This window comes from Osmia lignaria, chromosome 11, assembly GCF_051020975.1.
Source record: "Osmia lignaria lignaria isolate PbOS001 chromosome 11, iyOsmLign1, whole genome shotgun sequence".
In the NCBI taxonomy this organism is placed as follows: domain Eukaryota; kingdom Metazoa; phylum Arthropoda; class Insecta; order Hymenoptera; family Megachilidae; genus Osmia; species Osmia lignaria.
Window position 1 is genome coordinate 11,016,391 of NC_135042.1, and position 16,102 is coordinate 11,032,492.

At 27.7% G+C, this 16,102-nt stretch overlaps 6 protein-coding genes across 14 annotated transcripts; 3 read left to right on the forward strand and 3 right to left on the reverse strand.

The window, feature by feature from the left end:
- The first annotated feature begins 150 nt into the window (after window positions 1–150).
- Got1 (Glutamate oxaloacetate transaminase 1) lies at window positions 151–3,897 on the forward strand. Its single transcript, XM_034337906.2, has 7 exons — window positions 151–307; window positions 401–530; window positions 813–1,103; window positions 1,170–1,426; window positions 1,505–1,782; window positions 1,846–1,988; window positions 2,063–3,897. Exons 2-7 carry the CDS (start codon window positions 419–421, stop codon window positions 2,224–2,226), a joined length of 1,245 nt encoding a protein of 414 aa, XP_034193797.1. The 5' UTR covers window positions 151–307; window positions 401–418; the 3' UTR covers window positions 2,227–3,897.
- A 21-nt stretch (window positions 3,898–3,918) lies between these two features.
- Window positions 3,919–4,414, reverse strand: LOC117610470 (small integral membrane protein 8). Its single transcript, XM_034337919.2, has 2 exons — window positions 4,291–4,414; window positions 3,919–4,229 (listed from the first exon to the last, which is right to left on the reverse strand). Exons 1-2 carry the CDS (start codon window positions 4,390–4,392, stop codon window positions 4,071–4,073), a joined length of 261 nt encoding a protein of 86 aa, XP_034193810.2. The 5' UTR covers window positions 4,393–4,414; the 3' UTR covers window positions 3,919–4,070.
- Window positions 4,409–5,987, forward strand: LOC117610471 (U3 small nucleolar ribonucleoprotein IMP3). Its single transcript, XM_034337920.2, has 4 exons — window positions 4,409–4,702; window positions 4,778–5,092; window positions 5,169–5,241; window positions 5,314–5,987. The coding sequence occupies exons 1-4, from the start codon at window positions 4,566–4,568 to the stop codon at window positions 5,335–5,337; spliced, it is 549 nt and encodes a 182-aa protein (XP_034193811.2). The 5' UTR covers window positions 4,409–4,565; the 3' UTR covers window positions 5,338–5,987.
- LOC117610472 (uncharacterized) lies at window positions 4,557–5,947 on the reverse strand. The gene is made up of 2 exons (XM_034337921.2): window positions 5,595–5,947; window positions 4,557–5,533 (listed from the first exon to the last, which is right to left on the reverse strand). Exons 1-2 carry the CDS (start codon window positions 5,945–5,947, stop codon window positions 5,452–5,454), a joined length of 435 nt encoding a protein of 144 aa, XP_034193812.2. The 3' UTR covers window positions 4,557–5,451.
- A 2,891-nt stretch (window positions 5,988–8,878) lies between the features above and the next one.
- Window positions 8,879–13,884, reverse strand: Pgm1 (phosphoglucose mutase 1). Of its 6 annotated transcripts, none has more exons than XM_076690850.1 (9): window positions 13,867–13,883; window positions 13,286–13,375; window positions 10,893–11,175; window positions 10,312–10,750; window positions 10,046–10,248; window positions 9,777–9,978; window positions 9,513–9,705; window positions 9,252–9,435; window positions 8,879–9,170 (listed from the first exon to the last, which is right to left on the reverse strand). In XM_076690850.1, exons 3-9 carry the CDS (start codon window positions 11,139–11,141, stop codon window positions 8,946–8,948), a joined length of 1,695 nt encoding a protein of 564 aa, XP_076546965.1. In that variant the 5' UTR covers window positions 11,142–11,175; window positions 13,286–13,375; window positions 13,867–13,883; the 3' UTR covers window positions 8,879–8,945. The 6 variants fall into 6 exon arrangements, with proteins under 6 accessions (XP_076546965.1, XP_034193786.1, XP_034193787.1 ...); XM_034337895.2 differs by lacking the exon at window positions 13,867–13,883 and adding an exon at window positions 13,572–13,639; XM_034337896.2 differs by lacking the exon at window positions 13,867–13,883 and adding an exon at window positions 13,572–13,637 and having other exon boundaries at window positions 13,219–13,375.
- On the forward strand, window positions 11,374–16,016 carry LOC117610461 (neutral amino acid transporter 9). Of its 4 annotated transcripts, none has more exons than XM_034337892.2 (13): window positions 11,374–11,684; window positions 11,796–12,009; window positions 12,120–12,145; window positions 12,208–12,422; window positions 12,489–12,657; window positions 12,773–12,918; window positions 14,086–14,243; window positions 14,311–14,475; window positions 14,556–14,615; window positions 14,682–14,861; window positions 15,012–15,214; window positions 15,277–15,381; window positions 15,446–16,016. In XM_034337892.2, the coding sequence occupies exons 4-13, from the start codon at window positions 12,259–12,261 to the stop codon at window positions 15,851–15,853; spliced, it is 1,758 nt and encodes a 585-aa protein (XP_034193783.1). In that variant the 5' UTR covers window positions 11,374–11,684; window positions 11,796–12,009; window positions 12,120–12,145; window positions 12,208–12,258; the 3' UTR covers window positions 15,854–16,016. The 4 variants fall into 4 exon arrangements, with proteins under 4 accessions (XP_034193783.1, XP_034193781.1, XP_034193784.1 ...); XM_034337890.2 differs by lacking the exon at window positions 12,120–12,145 and having other exon boundaries at window positions 11,374–11,536; window positions 11,611–11,684; XM_034337893.2 differs by lacking the exons at window positions 11,374–11,684; window positions 11,796–12,009 and having other exon boundaries at window positions 12,011–12,145.
- The last annotated feature ends 86 nt before the right edge of the window (window positions 16,017–16,102 follow it).

The following is a 16,102-nucleotide window of genomic DNA, read 5'->3' on the forward strand; positions in this document are numbered from 1 at the left end:
AATGAGCGCGCAATCGAGCACAGAAAACGAACGAACTGCGCCCTACAGAAAAAACGAGGAACTAAATTTGATATACTTCCCTACATGCATGTATTGGAAGTTACACCTCACATCAAACATAATGTATAGAACACACATATAAAGTTAATTTAAATTCATCAGTGATAAAAGTTTACGCACATATGTATTGCACTGTACGTTATTTTTTATGACATCAGTTGAACGTGAATATATGAGTTGTCGAGTCTTCTTATCTACAACATCTGAAATTAAAAATCCAAAACGTTGGATATAACGATTACAAGAGGTTTGTAAATGTATTTGTTGCTCCTATATAAAATGGTGCAATCAAATCAAGTCTTTTAGTGTACTTGTTTAACACATAATTCTTGTCATTTAGTATTTGAACATTAAAAAGATGAGTTCAAGATTTGGCGGTCTCAAATTAGGCCCTCCAATAGAAGTTTTTGCGCTTCAGAAAGCATTTGTTGAAGATAATTATGAAAAAAAAGTAAATTTATCTATAGGAGGTACGTATATATCTTATTTCAATATTTACATAATTTAAGAATAGTTAAACAATTTTACATAAATATTATTAATAATTAAACAAATTTCTAAATTGTTCATAGAAAAATAAATGTATACTTTTTTTCATAAGTTATTTACCATGTTTGTAATGAATCTGTTCTTGAATGACCTCCAAGAACACCTGATGATTATGTAACATATGTTATCAATGTATCTGTTAGCTTAATGAATCATTTAAAATAATAATCATGGAAAATACAATGAATTTAAATTATTTTTAGCTTTTCGTACCAACGAAGGAAAGCCCTGGGTGTTACCAGTTGTTCGAAAAGTAGAAAAGTCTTTAGCTGCAGATGAATTGCAAAATCATGAATATCTTCCTGTTTTGGGGTTGGAAGCTTTCAGTCAAGCAGCAACAAGTATGTTGTTGGGTGCTGACTCTCCTATAATTGCACAAGGTCGTGCTTTTGGTATTCAAACATTATCTGGTACTGGAGCTTTACGTGTTGCTGCAGAGTTCTTGAGTCGTATTTTACATTATGATACCTTTTATTATAGCAAACCAACTTGGGGTAAATATAAAAAAATTAAATATACTGTATTTAATGTACAATATTTCACATAGAATATTTTAACAGAGAACCACAAACTTGTGTTCATAAATGGAGGGTTTAAGAAAGCTTGCGAATACACATACTGGAATTCAGATACTCGTAGTATTGACATAGAAGCAATGCTTAAAGATCTTGATGATGCTCCAGAAAATGCTGTAATTATTTTTCATGCGTGCGCGCATAATCCTACTGGATGCGATCCAACTCCTGAGCAATGGACAAGAATAGCAAATCTAGTTCAAAGAAAACGTCTGTTTCCAGTTTTTGACAGTGCATATCAAGTAAATAACATTATAAATATTCATGAAAGAAGATAAAATAATTTTGCATGCAAAATGTGAATATTTATATTTTGTTAGGGTTTTGCAAGCGGTGACTTAAATAAAGATGCTTACGCAGTGAGATTGTTTGCCGAACTTGGAATAGAATTTATATGTACGCAAAGTTTTGCTAAAAATTTTGGATTGTACAACGAACGAATTGGAAATTTAGTACTTGTTATATCAGATATAAAAAATGTACCTCAAATTAAATCTCAGTTAACTTTAATTGTTCGAGGAATGTACAGCAACCCACCTAATCATGGGGCAAGAATAGTTGCAACTGTATTACGAAATCCGGATCTTTTCAAAGAATGGTACAGTGTTAATAATATAGAAATACGTTAATTGATCAATTAAAATGTTACAATTTTTTTTAGGAAAGGTCATATTTGCACTATGTCTAATAGGATAAAAGAAATGAGAACAAGTTTGTATGAAAGACTGGTCAGATTAGGAACTCCTGGTTCTTGGGAACATATTACTCAACAAATAGGAATGTTCTGTTATACAGGTCTCGCTGGTTTGTATCTGATAAAAAATATTGATTTTTATTTATAAAAAGTATCTTCTTTAATATAATAAATCTTATTTCAGAGAGACAAGTTGAACATTTAATAAATCATTACCACATTTACTTGTTGAGAAGCGGTCGAATAAACATGTGTGGGCTTAATGAAGTTAATTTGGATTATGTGGCAAATGCGATCTATGAAACTGTCTTACTGTTTCCTCAAAATAAAACAAGTTGCACATGTTGAAATGGATAAGTGGAATAAGCTGTCGTATAATAAGTATAAGTTACTGAAATTCTAGAATTGGAAACATTATTGAAACGTGGCAATATTTTATGTGCACTCAAGTTAACTTAGAAGTGTAGAAGTATTTTATAGAGATTTTCTTCCTGTTATAATCTTTTATTTTTTTTTTTTTTACATAGTTATTAGAATGTATAGATATCAGGATAACAAACTGCTTTTAATCAAAGCATTTATTTTGACAAATTTTAATACTGAAAAAATTCCGAACTCAACAGAAATTTTATTTTGTGCAGAAGCTATACCATTTCATTACAAAGCGCCTTGTATATAAAAGTACAAAATATTACAAAGTATTATGAATTGCCAAATTTTCAAATCGCTTATTATTAAAGTGATTTCGATTGAGCTTAATAGTTTGTAGAATTATAATAAATATCTATAGCAAATATTCATTAAATACTATGTTTTTACAAAGTTTTAAAGTGAATAGGATGTTGATTATACAAAGCATTAACATTTAGTATTGGTAATCACAGAGCATAAAAATTGCATGAAAATATATATTAAAATATACATGCAATATACTTATATATATTTATGTATTATACCAGTTTTAATATTCAGAAGATGGCCATCTTTGTACATAAAAAAGGTAATATCTCTGCTATATTTTTCAGAAACATATTTTTAATATTCAGAGTTCAATATTTTTAATAATAACCTGATATGTATAAGCACAGTTTACGAATGCTGTTATTAAGGACTGAAAAAACAGTAACTATAATATAAATTAAAAGAATAGAACTAAAATTATTTTAATAATAAGCGATTAATTTATTATTGAAAATTTGTTATCATTTGCGCAGATTAACAAGTAACCATCTAAAACTATTACAGTTTCAAATGTTACTGTTAGTTCCTGTTTATCTTATTCTAAAAAAAAGTCGATTATTGTGATTTCATATAACATATAAAAAGAAGAATATAGTACTATATTTTCTTTATAGTGAAAAAAAAATTATAGCATTTTCTTGTAATACAGATACTATACACATTTATTATATGTGCATTATAAAAGAGATATTCATTTTGTTACCTAAATGCTTCCAGTAATTTACATAGTATAAATGTATAGGTACAAGAAGTTTAATGAAAATTAATCCAATGATTGATATTAATTACATTCTGTATATCACTTCCAATACTATGTAGGAAGAATGCAATCAAATGTACTGTTTTCCTTTTTATAAATTTTAGTATATTATTATATATCTCAAAAGAGAAGTTATATACATTTGTTACATTTACAGAGTACACACATATATATATATACACATATATTTTTAGTAACATAGAAACTTAGAACCTTCCTTGTTCATAAATCTGGACCAAATTGAAAAACTTGAAAATTAAAATCATCTATGTACTGCCAAATTTGATAGCTTGAATGTGCAGCGATAAGAGTTACTTTTTTATGTATTTACATGAAGTAAATGTGATGCAGAATGCCATGTATATTTTATAAAAAGAATGTATAATTTTGTAAAGTTGATACATCTGAACAATAATCTAGCTTTAATGTATATTTAGATGAAATTTAAGTATTTCAATAAAAGTTTAGCTTTATTTCAAAGGGATATTGTAATTAATAAAATTATATATATACACATATATTTATATATTATATAAGTGTTATGTGTCTTTATTTACATATTACTAAACTATTTAACAAGAAATAATGAACAAAGTATTGTATGTACACCAAAATATAATATATGAATAACATTACAGTATCTATTTATATAGGTATATAATTGTTATTAGTTTGAATAAAATACTTCAAATTATACTACCCATTTGGATGTTTTCTTTTTTAAATGAACTGTTTCATCTGTTGCAACTGCATTATAGTATTCTGAATCTTTATAATTCTGACGCATATAGGTAATATATCCTATACAACCAAGCATTGTAATAACTCCAAAAATCATTATCATTTTATTCTGAAAATAATAAATTTTAAAAATGTTTTAGATTATATTTATGTTAGTTATATAATCTTACCGGTTTAACGTACAATTCATAATTAATTGTACGAAATAATGGTGTAGTCTTTAAAGAACGTAATCCATCACCTGGTGCTGGTTTACGTTTATTTTCAGTCATTATAAATTTCAATTAATTATCTCTGGTAAATATAAACAAATGGAAAATTATTTATTATCTTTGGAAGGTTAGGATTTCGATGTCAGTTCCTTAGATGCGTTAGGTTAAGTTATATTTGTATATATAAAATAAAACGCTACATTACACGTGGTGCTAAGAATTAATTAATAATCATGGTACGAAAATTAAAATATCATGAACAGAAATTACTTAAGAAGGTTGATTTTATATCGTGGGAAGCCGATAATAATTTACACGAAATAAAAATTCTAAGAAGATATCGGATACAGAAAAGAGAAGACTACACCAAGTATGATTGCAATTTAAAATATAAAGTTGATTTAGAAGAAACATGTTAATAATAAAATATTGTTAATTATTATAGGTACAACAAGCTAGCACGTGAAATTCGTGAACTCGGTAAGAAAATTAAAGAACTTGATGCAGATCTTCCATTTCGAATAGAACAAAGCGCACTGTTATTAGAAAAATTGTACATGATGGGACTTATACCAACAAAATGGGATTTGTTATTGACACAAAATGTTAATGCAAGTTCATTTTGTCGAAGGCGATTGCCAGTTGTTATGGTACGCAATAAAATGAGTCAAAATATTAAAATGGCTACACAATTTGTAGAGCAAGGCCATGTTAGAGTTGGAACAGAAGTTATAAAAGATCCTGCATTTTTAGTAACAAGGTAGATAACAAATGTTCTAAATGAAGTTCTAAAGCAAGCATATAAATGTTTATATAATTAATTTTACATTTTACAGAAATTTAGAGGATTTTGTTACATGGGTAAATGCATCTGCTATTAAGAAACATATATTAGAATATAATGATGCTGTAAGTAATATACCTGTTTTACATACAACATTTAGATGTATTGTATTTAATAACATATTGTTATTATTACAGAGAGATGATTTCGATGTGGCTTGATTCTTATGCACTGTATTGCTGAACTCTGGCTAAATTTAGAGTTAACACTAGGTTTATTGTAATTTAATGATATTTACAAATTCAATCAATTATTAATGCTTGTTATTATCATTATTAGTAGCTTTCTGCCTTTTTAACAAATTGTTTCTTATGAATTTCTTGAAGTATAATTTCACGCATTACATCAATGCAATTACTGAAAAAGACACATTCAAATACAATTTAAAAATAAAATTTGGATATCTTTGAATACATACCTAAGATACAATATTGATTTAGTAATCTTCAGTATTTTTCTATGATATTCTGAAACATTTTTAATAGTGCAATTCATTTTCTTTTGAGATCTGTTATTTAAATTATTAAGTTTTGTTAATGCCATTCCATGTTCCGCGGCATCAGATACAACTTTTCTTTTTTGGTCAAAATTGTTTATTTCCTCAGTTATTGTACTAAGATTTTCTATTGTTAGTTCATCGATTGTTTCGTCTAAAATAGACGGTACACCCACGCTATGTGTGGATTGCAAAACAAACTTACAAGAGGAACAAAAACTTGACCATTTTTCATCAGTATCATCATCTTTTATCATACTAAAAGAATTCTCCATTTTGAATGAAAAACAATGTAAAAATACTGGAAGTTCAAAATATACATATATACATTATATTACACATTGTATGAACAGTATGAAATAATGAAATTATTTTTATAAAACTTATTTTCAATTTCTTCTATGACATTTAAAATAATAACACGAATTCAATGTTTTTTCAAAAAAATGAAATTTCATTTATTAAAAACCATGTTGACCTCGTTATGACGTACAAACTGAAAATACTAATGAGTTTACAATTTAATTAATCATTTAAGTTTTTCAATTAAAGTTCCAGTATGTCATTTAACTTTCAATTTCCTTTTAGGACGACCGATGAACGTAATGCAAAAATGATGGTGTATTTATTCAGTGAAAAGCGTTACACTTTAATATATCTCTGATATGGTTTCTTTTTCATAATTTAACATTGTTATAAATGATATAAATTTTTTAACGAAAATAATAGTATGTGTAAACTAGAAAAACATAAGAATTTATAAGATTCAAAAATAATAACTCACACTTTTGATTATTTGAAAATATTATAAAATCTAAAATCACTTGTTTGTGAAAAACCACTCATTCATATACCTACAATGAATAATTAATATTCAATATGATACACATGTTACATGTTATTAGTTTTACATTAAAATCGGCAGTCATTGCTGGTCTCTATGACACTATTACCACATTTATATATTCATGTTACATCACAAAAAATAATATTTATTATCTTAAAAATAATACACTTATTCGTGAAAAGAGAAATTCAGTAATTTTCAAATCTATATTTCAACTATTTTCAAAATATTTGTCTGCAAAAATGATGTTATGCTTAATAAATTATGAATATATCTTTTCGTGACGTAACTATGAAAATGAATGGGTTTTGTGTCAGCTCAGGTCCCCAAGTATCCTCCTTTCCTTCAACTATTTACAAAATTTCTCATTGAAATTTTCTCAAAAGTACTGCAGTACAATATGTTCACATTATACTGATTTTCACCAATATATCAATACAATCTCCTAATTTCATTTTATAAAAATACATCCCATTTCCTCGAATAACTATTGCTGCATACTGCCATCATTTAAGACATATTATATTTAAATCAAAATAAAATATAACTGGACCGATTGTTATATTTCTTTTTTCCACAAAAATTTGGTATCTTTATGAGAAAATGTTATATAAAATTAGTTGCTCTCCAAAAATTAAATTTTGTACGAAATATTCACTTCATGATCATTTTTTTACATTACGAATATAATACGAATTTCTGAAATGTTACATTAATCAAAATAGTGTACACAAAACATAATCATTATTATCAATTAAAAATATTTTTTTTGTCTTTCCTCTTCACTTTCACAAATTATTATTGCAACTTTACTATTGTTTTTATTTTTAATACAAATTTTTAAATGTACTCTATTCTATCAGTTAATTATAATGAGATATTTGGCATAACATTATATAATATTTTCAAATAAACCGGCTTCAGTAAAAAAAGGTAAATATTTAAAAAAATTATGTAGTAACATGTTTGTATTTCATTTTACTATTGTATCGTGATTCCAGATGTATATGCATGTAAATACTACGCGCCAAATACCTCATTAACTTTCAATTTATATTAATATATTTTGTATGGTTTCAAATTTCGTTAAATCACGATACTGAAAAATATCTCTTTCCGTGATTTTCAGAAATTTGAAACGATGCTTTCTACACGCATTCCTGCTTTCTTTGTTTAATTTATCAATTCACATTCCATTTTATAATTAAATCACGGAACAGAAAATATATATATATATATCATAATTCCTTTACACTATATAGACAAGTAGAAGATAAAACTAAAGAATTACATTTACAACGTATCTGCAATAATTATCAATACAAAAGAATGGCTAATAATAATAATATACAGCAATAACACAAAAGCAATTAACACTTTCCAATGGAACATAATTACTATTTACAAAAATATTTATAAAAAAAAATTCATTTCAATTTTAATTTTCATATATATATCCGACTTTTTTTGTATTTTCTTTTACGTAGAAAATGTACGAGGTACATTTTACTAGTTTAATATAATTTATATTTATCGTTACGATTTTACTATATAAAATTTCAATAAATTAATTTGTTTGTTCTCCAAATAATAGACAGTTGTGTATAATTTTCAACGTGTTCTGTTTAAAATTGGTTTTTTAAACATTGCACAGTTATTTACAACAGTTGAGAGAAACTTGTACCGAGTACAGTTGCGTTTATTTTTTTACTTGTTCAAAGAAGCACCTTTTTAAACAAATTAATTATTAAACAGGTAAAACAATTGAACTTCAATCATTATGACAAGACATATTGAAGTTATACCTTTTTTTTTCGTTAACCCTTCAACGAATATCATAACGTGTTATAGAAAAAACTTTTAAATTATTTTTCTTCTACAATTGTTATGTTACATACAATTTGACAATCCACATTTTTTATTTTGATTCAGAAACTCAATATTTTAAAACATCGTTATATATCATTATATGAACACCGAAGGGTTAAAATATTTCCATCTTTATGCATGCTTGAACACCTTTTGCAAACACAATGGTTCCACGTATTGAATACACGTGATCTTAGGTTTAGTAATACTTGAATTTTACACAATTTTTTTGTTTGATTAAATAATCATCTTTTAAGTTATGATAACCATATCAGAGAAATAATTGTTATATGGAATTTGTTTTTTGTAGAAAAAGTGCATTTTTTGTAGAAAAAGTTATTTACTAAAAATTATTTCATTGGAACTTACCACTGACATACTGTACCTATTTATTAAATTTTTTACGTAATAATCGAAGCGTGTAACGCCATTTAAGATTTGAAAATAATGCAATAAAACATACGTATGACATATCTTCATTATTTAAACCCCTTATAGTACGAATGATTTTTTACTGTTTGGATAAAATAAAATGTTAACGACAAACTACTCATGCGTTACGTAATCACAGTTGGTGCATCGCGACCGGTGAATTCACGTAATTTACTCATCTCTAATGCAATATTAACCAAAGGCTTAAGAACGTCTTGAGCGTTTTTGTTTAAAGATGCTGCATCATTTTCATAACTATCAACATATACACGAATGGTAGCGCCAGAACTTCCTGTACCAGATAAACGGTATATTATACGAGAACCGTCCTCAAATAATATTCGTAATCCCTGTATATAAAATAGTAAACAAAATATGTTTTTAAGATAATACATTGTTATTTTATATGTAGCATATAACCCACACAATACCTGCTTAGTAGCTTGGCTTCCATCAATAGGATCTACATAAGAGTAATTATCACTTAATTTAACAACATACGTCTTATCTCCAAACGTTAATTTTGAACCCTTAAATTCGGGTTTGTGAATTTCTGTTTCAATGTACTGCATCATTTTGTTTGCTGCTTCGGAATCACAATTTTCATAGTCGTACCTAAACCATAATTTACAAAAGTAAAATAAAGTGGTAATTATTGGTAAAATCAGTTTGATTTTTATGGAAAAATGTACCTTGTGAAAAAGTTCCTCCCGTATGTTTGCCAATGATTTAATAATATTTCCTCAACAGATTTTCCAAGATTTGCAACCACGCTAAGCCAGGCAAGAGAGGCCCATATTCCATCTTTTTCACGAATATGATCAGAGCCAGTACCGAAACTTTCTTCTCCGCAAAGCGAAAGATAACCAGCATCCATTAAATTACCTAGTAACACATTATAATTGAATACATTACAAAAGCACATTTATATTGAAAAGGTATAGCACGATATTTACCAAAATATTTCCAACCCGTGGGTACTTCATAAAGTTTAATGCCGTTCTTAGCTGCAACTCTATCTACAGCAGCACCTGTCGGCATAGATCTAGCGTATCCTTTAACACCGGTCTTCTTAAAATACGGTATCGAATGTAAGTTAGCAGCTAATACAGCTAATGAATCAGAAGGTGTAACGAAAAACGCCTTTTTGCCTAATATCTATAAATACAATATCGAGTATAAGTATACACATTTTCAATTCGTTTTTCACACTAAGTTTCTTTACCATATTTCGATCTCCATCTCCATCGAAAGCAGCACCAAAATCATATGGTCCATCTTTAATAGCATTTACTAAATCTTTGGCATACGTTAAATTTGGATCTGGATGAAGTCCTCCAAAATCTTCTAATGGAACCGCATTAACGATACTTGAATCGTCAACGCCTAATTCGTTACTAAATATCCGTTTAATATATGGTCCTGTAACTGTAAATTAAATACACCATTATAATATTGAAGATACTTTTTAGATAATTAAATATTACATACCTCCATTCATTCCATTGATAAGAATTTTAAATGGAGGATGATCATTACATCCTTGAAGTAATTTCTTTACGCTTGGAAAGTCAAAAATGTTTTTCATATGTTCTAAGTAATCATTCACAGAATCTATAACATCTACTGTGAATGGTTTTCCATCCACCTGAATAGTAGTACTCTGTATTTTATCTATATCTATGTTTATATCAGAAGCAATTTTATAAGTTTTCAGAGATTTAGTAATCTCATAGATTTTATTCGTGACATGATCAGGAGCAGGGCCACCATTTTCACAATTAAATTTTATCCCAAAATCAGCATCAGGTCCACCAGGATTATGGGATGCTGTAAGGACAATTCCTCCTTGGGTTTTATATTTTCTTATTATAGTAGACACGGCTGGAGTTGAGAATATCCCATTTTGGCCAACTATCAACTTTCTTACCTAATGAAATATTATATTAATTTATGTTCAACAAAATAAAATATAATTCTTATACCTTTAATCATTTACAAGATCTTCAATTTCTTAATTACCATTATTGTCAATTTATTCAAACTAAAGTGTAATAATACTTATTACTTACTCCATTACCAGCAGCAATTCTGATAATTTTTCCGACTACCTCTTTTCCATAATATCGTCCATCGCCACCCACGACTAATGTACTCCCAACCAACTGTTCACCGACAGCTAACAATATCGCTTGAACGAAATTTTCCGTATAATGTTCTTGCATAAAAACTCTTACGGCTTTTCGTAATCCGGATGTACCCGGCTTTTGGCCCTCGTACACTTTAGTTTCTATAACTTTAATCGCCACCGCGTTCGACATCTTTTTTCAAATATCACGATCACGGCTAAGATAACTGAAACAAAGAATAAACTACTTGAATTTCAACAAAGACAACAATAAAAAGTGAAGATTTGAGAATTTCATAACACGTCCTCGATGCCTACTAGCATGTACTAGCAGACTGAACTTTGTCTACCAATGACAAGCAAGGGCACGGGTCACCATCTTGAAACATTGGCGCCCGCGCCCCGCGCTTTACTACTGGACTAATAATATCGGACCTTTGTTTAGATGAATCTTTTAAACGCAAACTACAAATATTTCTTAACGTTGATAATAGAATGTAAACATTCGGTAGGAAATCTAAATGATAAAAATTTTAAGTTAACATGTTATTGGCTTAAGTAGTAGCTTCCGTTTAACATGAATCATAGGTGAGAGAACTTAAAAATGTTCAATTGAATTTGCCTTATCGCTTCAGTCTTAAACAAATATTCTTTCTCTCTAGAATGTTCCCTCTTTATATACAAGAAATATAATTAATTAAACGAACATTCTGAGAAGTATTAATAAAATCTAATGGTAAGTATAATGCAATGAATGTTAGAAGAGTGGTACTCATTGTTTTTTCTTTTTTTTTTTTTTTTAATTTCAATTATTCAAATATGTGATATTAATACTTCTTATTTTTAGGAATATTTGAAGATCTAGAAAGAACAGTTTAAGTAGAAATTATATACGCACGCGTAAATGATGGGCACTTATTGTGACAATCAGTATTAGTAAAGAAAAATGAGGAGGAGGGAGTTTGTTATGTCAAGGATACCCGATATAAGCACGCGGGTCCATAAAACAGACGCTTACTTGTTTAAAACAACAGTTTTCCTGAAGTTTCAACTGTGAAAGTGTATGTTTTCAAAGTATTTAAAACTATAAATTTAATATTATCATTCATTCAATAATTACAATTTTATATTTGAAAAAAAAGTATTAAATTTTCAAAATTTTCTGTTAAAGTTCCTTATTAATTAACACTGTACTAGGTGAGTAATTTGTTGAGTATTTATCATTTAAATATATGAATGAATGTTTTTTGTTTTAATAGGATATTTTTCTTTTGATGCTACTTATGATATGAGAATAAATTGAATAAATCATGCATAAACGAAAGAAAGATTGGGATAACACCATACAACACGATAGTGGGTCTGAGAGTACACCTTTACTCTCCTCTAGCTCTCATTCTAGTATCAAATCAATTGAACTTCAGGATTCTGAGACAAGTGACTTGGATCATGCTCCTATCAACAATTATTTCAAGTACTAATTTTCTTTTTCCTTGTTATATTGTTAATATTGCTTATTAGAAATATTTTTTATATGTAGGTATGGTAGTGCAGAAACTTGTACTCTTGATTCTAATGCTATTGCAATATTAAAAAGGCCTCCACCTCTTAGCGAAAATCACATTTTAGCATCACCTTTATCGCAAAGCACACCTTGCTCATTAAATGTAATACAAGACAGATGTTATGAAATCCATAATACTGATCTGGTGAGAATACTACAAACACTATAAAACCTTGTTTTATCTATTAATTAAAAGTAAAAATATTTTAATATTAGAAAAATAATATAATTTTAATGTACTTTTTTCTTTGTTTTGTCAGGTATTCAATAATGTATCAAATGACAAAGAGTCCCAGTTAAATAATGTTACAATTAAATTTTTATCTTTGTCTTATTCATTACAACAAGAACCTACAAACTCTGCATGTAACATTGTGAAACCAAAGCAAAGCTCCCTAGTCACAGTGTAAGTAATAATAAAGATATTTATTTATTTACATTAAATAGTGTTTCTAGAATCTTTAATAGAATAATATAGTTATCATTGTTATATTTGCCATTCTAATAATAAATGTAATATTAAAATTGGCACCATGGCATAATATATTACTATCAAACAACATTTATCATCAAGAAAGGGTTTTGGGTCAATTCTCTTATACTATGGTCAGAAATCTAATCACATTCATAAATTTTTTACTATCTCACCACCAGCTATGCTTTTAGTGATGAGAGAAAAATAAAATCTTGCATCAGAATTGCTTACATGCATTTTGAGTATGATAGATTGATGCGTATCTTTCAAGTTATAAATCATTTCCTTTATATCTCACCTCTCACGTTAAATGTATATATATCATAAAAAGAAGGTATAAAAAATAATATCCATTTGTAGATAAGAATTTTTTGTGCCACTGACCCATCTAAAAAGATAAAAAGGGTAATAGTAAATGTTTATTTGAGTTTATAAATATCATTTTTTAGCACATTATATCACACACAAATAACTTCTTTAAATGTTATTCATGTTGTAATTTTTCAAAAACAAAATTTAAACGTTTGTCACTTGAAAAAAGGATTTATCTACATTACTATGTAAAATTATATAAATACACTTACCTATTTGTGTCAAAATTACTTCAGGTAATTACATATTAAAGACACAGGAATTTTTAAATGTTTTTTTTAATCAAATTTCACTACTATTCATACGTGAATTTTAATTATTTAAAAATCGAACGAAAGATAATTCGTTTTCATATCTTAAAAGCACATGTCTCATTGAATAGCACAAATTTTCTATTATACGTACGGATATGTTTTAATTTATTTAATTGCAAAATTTTGTGAACACGTGCTTTTAACATATGAAAACGAAAGAAAATGTAACAAAACATGAATACCGGTTGCTCACATTTGAACCTTCATCGGGTAGTTGTGTCGACTACATGACATGTTCACATTAGAAGGGGTTAGTGCTCTGTCGGTTGCCTGGGTAACAGACGACCATTCGACAGGTCAATGTCCTTATCAAATACCTATAGATATAACAAGGAAATGCATCAGTTTCAACGAAGCTTTACAAATTAATAAAAATATACTACTATTGTAGTAATTATGTATGTTTTTGTAGGTTTTCAGTATGGAACACCATATTAGGTTCATCTTTACTAACAATACCATGGGGTATTGAAATGGCTGGATTTTTCCCTGGCATTATTCTTATACTCTTAATGAGCGGTTTATGTTTGTATACCGCTTATTGTCTTCTTCTTGTGCATAAATACCATGGTAAGGGAACAAATGAAATATGTTGAAAACCTAATATAATATCAGATACAATCATTTATTATTTAAGGTGGACATCAGGGTATAGAAGTAACTCATCTGTGTCAAATATATATCAATAAATGGGCAGAATATATTGCTAAATGTTTCAGTGTTATAGTTTTATTGGGTGCAACTATCGCTTACTGGGTATTAATGTCCAATTTTCTATACAATTCTGTAAATTTTGTATATGGTAAGTAAATATGCGTTTATACTTTTATTTCATGTGTTATATATTCCATATCACAAAAAATATAACTTTTCTTTTCACAGATGGTGCATTTAGAATACCTGAATATTCTACAAATGATAATATTTCTCATTTATCAGAAGGTATTTCTTTTGTTCATTAATGTGTATTTATTAAGTGTATATTTATATTATTTGTATTAATTGCAGTATTGTGTTTGAAAAAGTCAATATATAACAGTACAAATTATGTGACTTATGAGTACACTTACAATGCTTTGGGTCCAATATGGGATTTATATAAAACAGTTCCCATTTTTCTTGGTTTATTAATATTTCCATTTCTGAACTGTAATAGTCCTACTTTCTTTACAAAATTTAATTCTCTTGGTAAGAAAACTTTTACTTTTATAACAACAGTAGTTGTATTGCATGTGAATTATTAGCAAACTTGATATTTTTTTTAGGTCACAACATGACTTTGATCTATAGATTAATATCTTGTTCTATCAAATTATGACAACTCTGTCTATCTCACAGGAACCCTGTCAGTCATGTATTTGATTATGTTTGTCATGGTTAAATCAACATCATGGGGCATAAATATGAATGAAATAGAATGGAAAAATAGCTGGGTATTGAAATCTTCCTTTCCTGCTCTTTCTGGAATGCTGGCACTCTCTTTTTTCATTCACAACATCATTATAACTATAATGCAGAACAATCGTGATCAAAGTAAAAATGTAAGTAAAAATTTGACTATCTCTTTGATTTTATTTATATTATTGAATAATTCTATTTTCAGGGAAGAGACCTTTCCATAGCTTATCTTCTTGTTACATTGACTTATATCATAGTTGGTGTATTATTTTATGTATGTTTCCCCCTTAATAAGTTGTGCATTGAAGATGTAAGTAAAATATAAAAGTACATTATCTTTCAAACAAAAATATTAACACAAACTATTTTTACAGAATTTTTTAAATAATTTCCAAAAGTGGAGCGGTTTAACGGTAGGAGCACGTATTGTTTTACTCTTTCAATTATTGACAGTGTATCCATTACTTGCATATATGTTACGTGTACAGCTACTTTCGTCATTGTGTGAAACATACAATACAGGCTGTGTTATAATCATAAATATTATTCTAATATCTGTATGCATTTTATTTGCAATTTTTGTGCCGTATATTGGTACGATAATAAGATACACCGGTGCGTTGAGCGGTTTTATATATGTTTTTACATTACCCAGTTTGCTGTATTTAATAACTTTAAAACAACAACAAAAACTAACAATATGTTCTATATTTTTACATGTTAGTATACCAATATTTGGATTGTTGAATCTAGTAGCACAATTTTTTATTACTGAATTATGAACATATTTAAAGAAATATTTGAAAAAAACAAAAATGTGTTCCTAATAGTATAGTACAATTAATTTTACAAGGAAATATTCATATATTTTGTATTATATTAAAATGTTAGATTAACGTTATATATTAAGAAACATTTTATATAAGAGATATACTCATAAATGACACAGAAGAAAATTTATTTATTTACCTTATTACAAGCAACTGTGTAAGATAATATATATCACCTAAACATAAATATAATAGAATATT

Bases quoted from the DNA above. Each gene is read 5' to 3' on its own strand.
- LOC117610472 (XM_034337921.2), bottom strand. From the start codon at position 5,947: ATGGAGAATTCTTTTAGTATGATAAAAGATGATGATACTGATGAAAAA. The intron at 5,534-5,594 runs GTATGTATTCAA...TGTCTTTTTCAG, and splicing joins AAATCAATATTGTATCTTAG to TAATTGCATTGATGTAATGC.
- Pgm1 (XM_034337899.2), bottom strand. From the start codon at position 11,141: ATGTCGAACGCGGTGGCGATTAAAGTTATAGAAACTAAAGTGTACGAG. The intron at 10,249-10,311 runs GTATGTAATATT...TTTAATTTACAG, and splicing joins TATCAATGGAATGAATGGAG to TTACAGGACCATATATTAAA. The intron at 9,171-9,251 runs GTATTGTGTGGG...TTTTATATACAG, and splicing joins GAAGCCAAGCTACTAAGCAG to GGATTACGAATATTATTTGA.
- LOC117610470 (XM_034337919.2), bottom strand. From the start codon at position 4,392: ATGACTGAAAATAAACGTAAACCAGCACCAGGTGATGGATTACGTTCT. The intron at 4,230-4,290 runs GTAAGATTATAT...TATTATTTTCAG, and splicing joins ATGAATTGTACGTTAAACCG to AATAAAATGATAATGATTTT.
- LOC117610461 (XM_034337892.2), top strand. From the start codon at position 12,259: ATGCATAAACGAAAGAAAGATTGGGATAACACCATACAACACGATAGT. The intron at 14,244-14,310 runs GTAAGGGAACAA...TTATTATTTAAG, and splicing joins TCTTGTGCATAAATACCATG to GTGGACATCAGGGTATAGAA. The intron at 14,862-15,011 runs GTAAGAAAACTT...TCTATCTCACAG, and splicing joins TACAAAATTTAATTCTCTTG to GAACCCTGTCAGTCATGTAT.
- LOC117610471 (XM_034337920.2), top strand. From the start codon at position 4,566: ATGGTACGAAAATTAAAATATCATGAACAGAAATTACTTAAGAAGGTT. The intron at 5,093-5,168 runs GTAGATAACAAA...TACATTTTACAG, and splicing joins CCTGCATTTTTAGTAACAAG to AAATTTAGAGGATTTTGTTA. The intron at 5,242-5,313 runs GTAAGTAATATA...TTATTATTACAG, and splicing joins TATTAGAATATAATGATGCT to AGAGATGATTTCGATGTGGC.
- Got1 (XM_034337906.2), top strand. From the start codon at position 419: ATGAGTTCAAGATTTGGCGGTCTCAAATTAGGCCCTCCAATAGAAGTT. The intron at 531-812 runs GTACGTATATAT...AATTATTTTTAG, and splicing joins AGTAAATTTATCTATAGGAG to CTTTTCGTACCAACGAAGGA. The intron at 1,989-2,062 runs GTTTGTATCTGA...ATCTTATTTCAG, and splicing joins CTGTTATACAGGTCTCGCTG to AGAGACAAGTTGAACATTTA.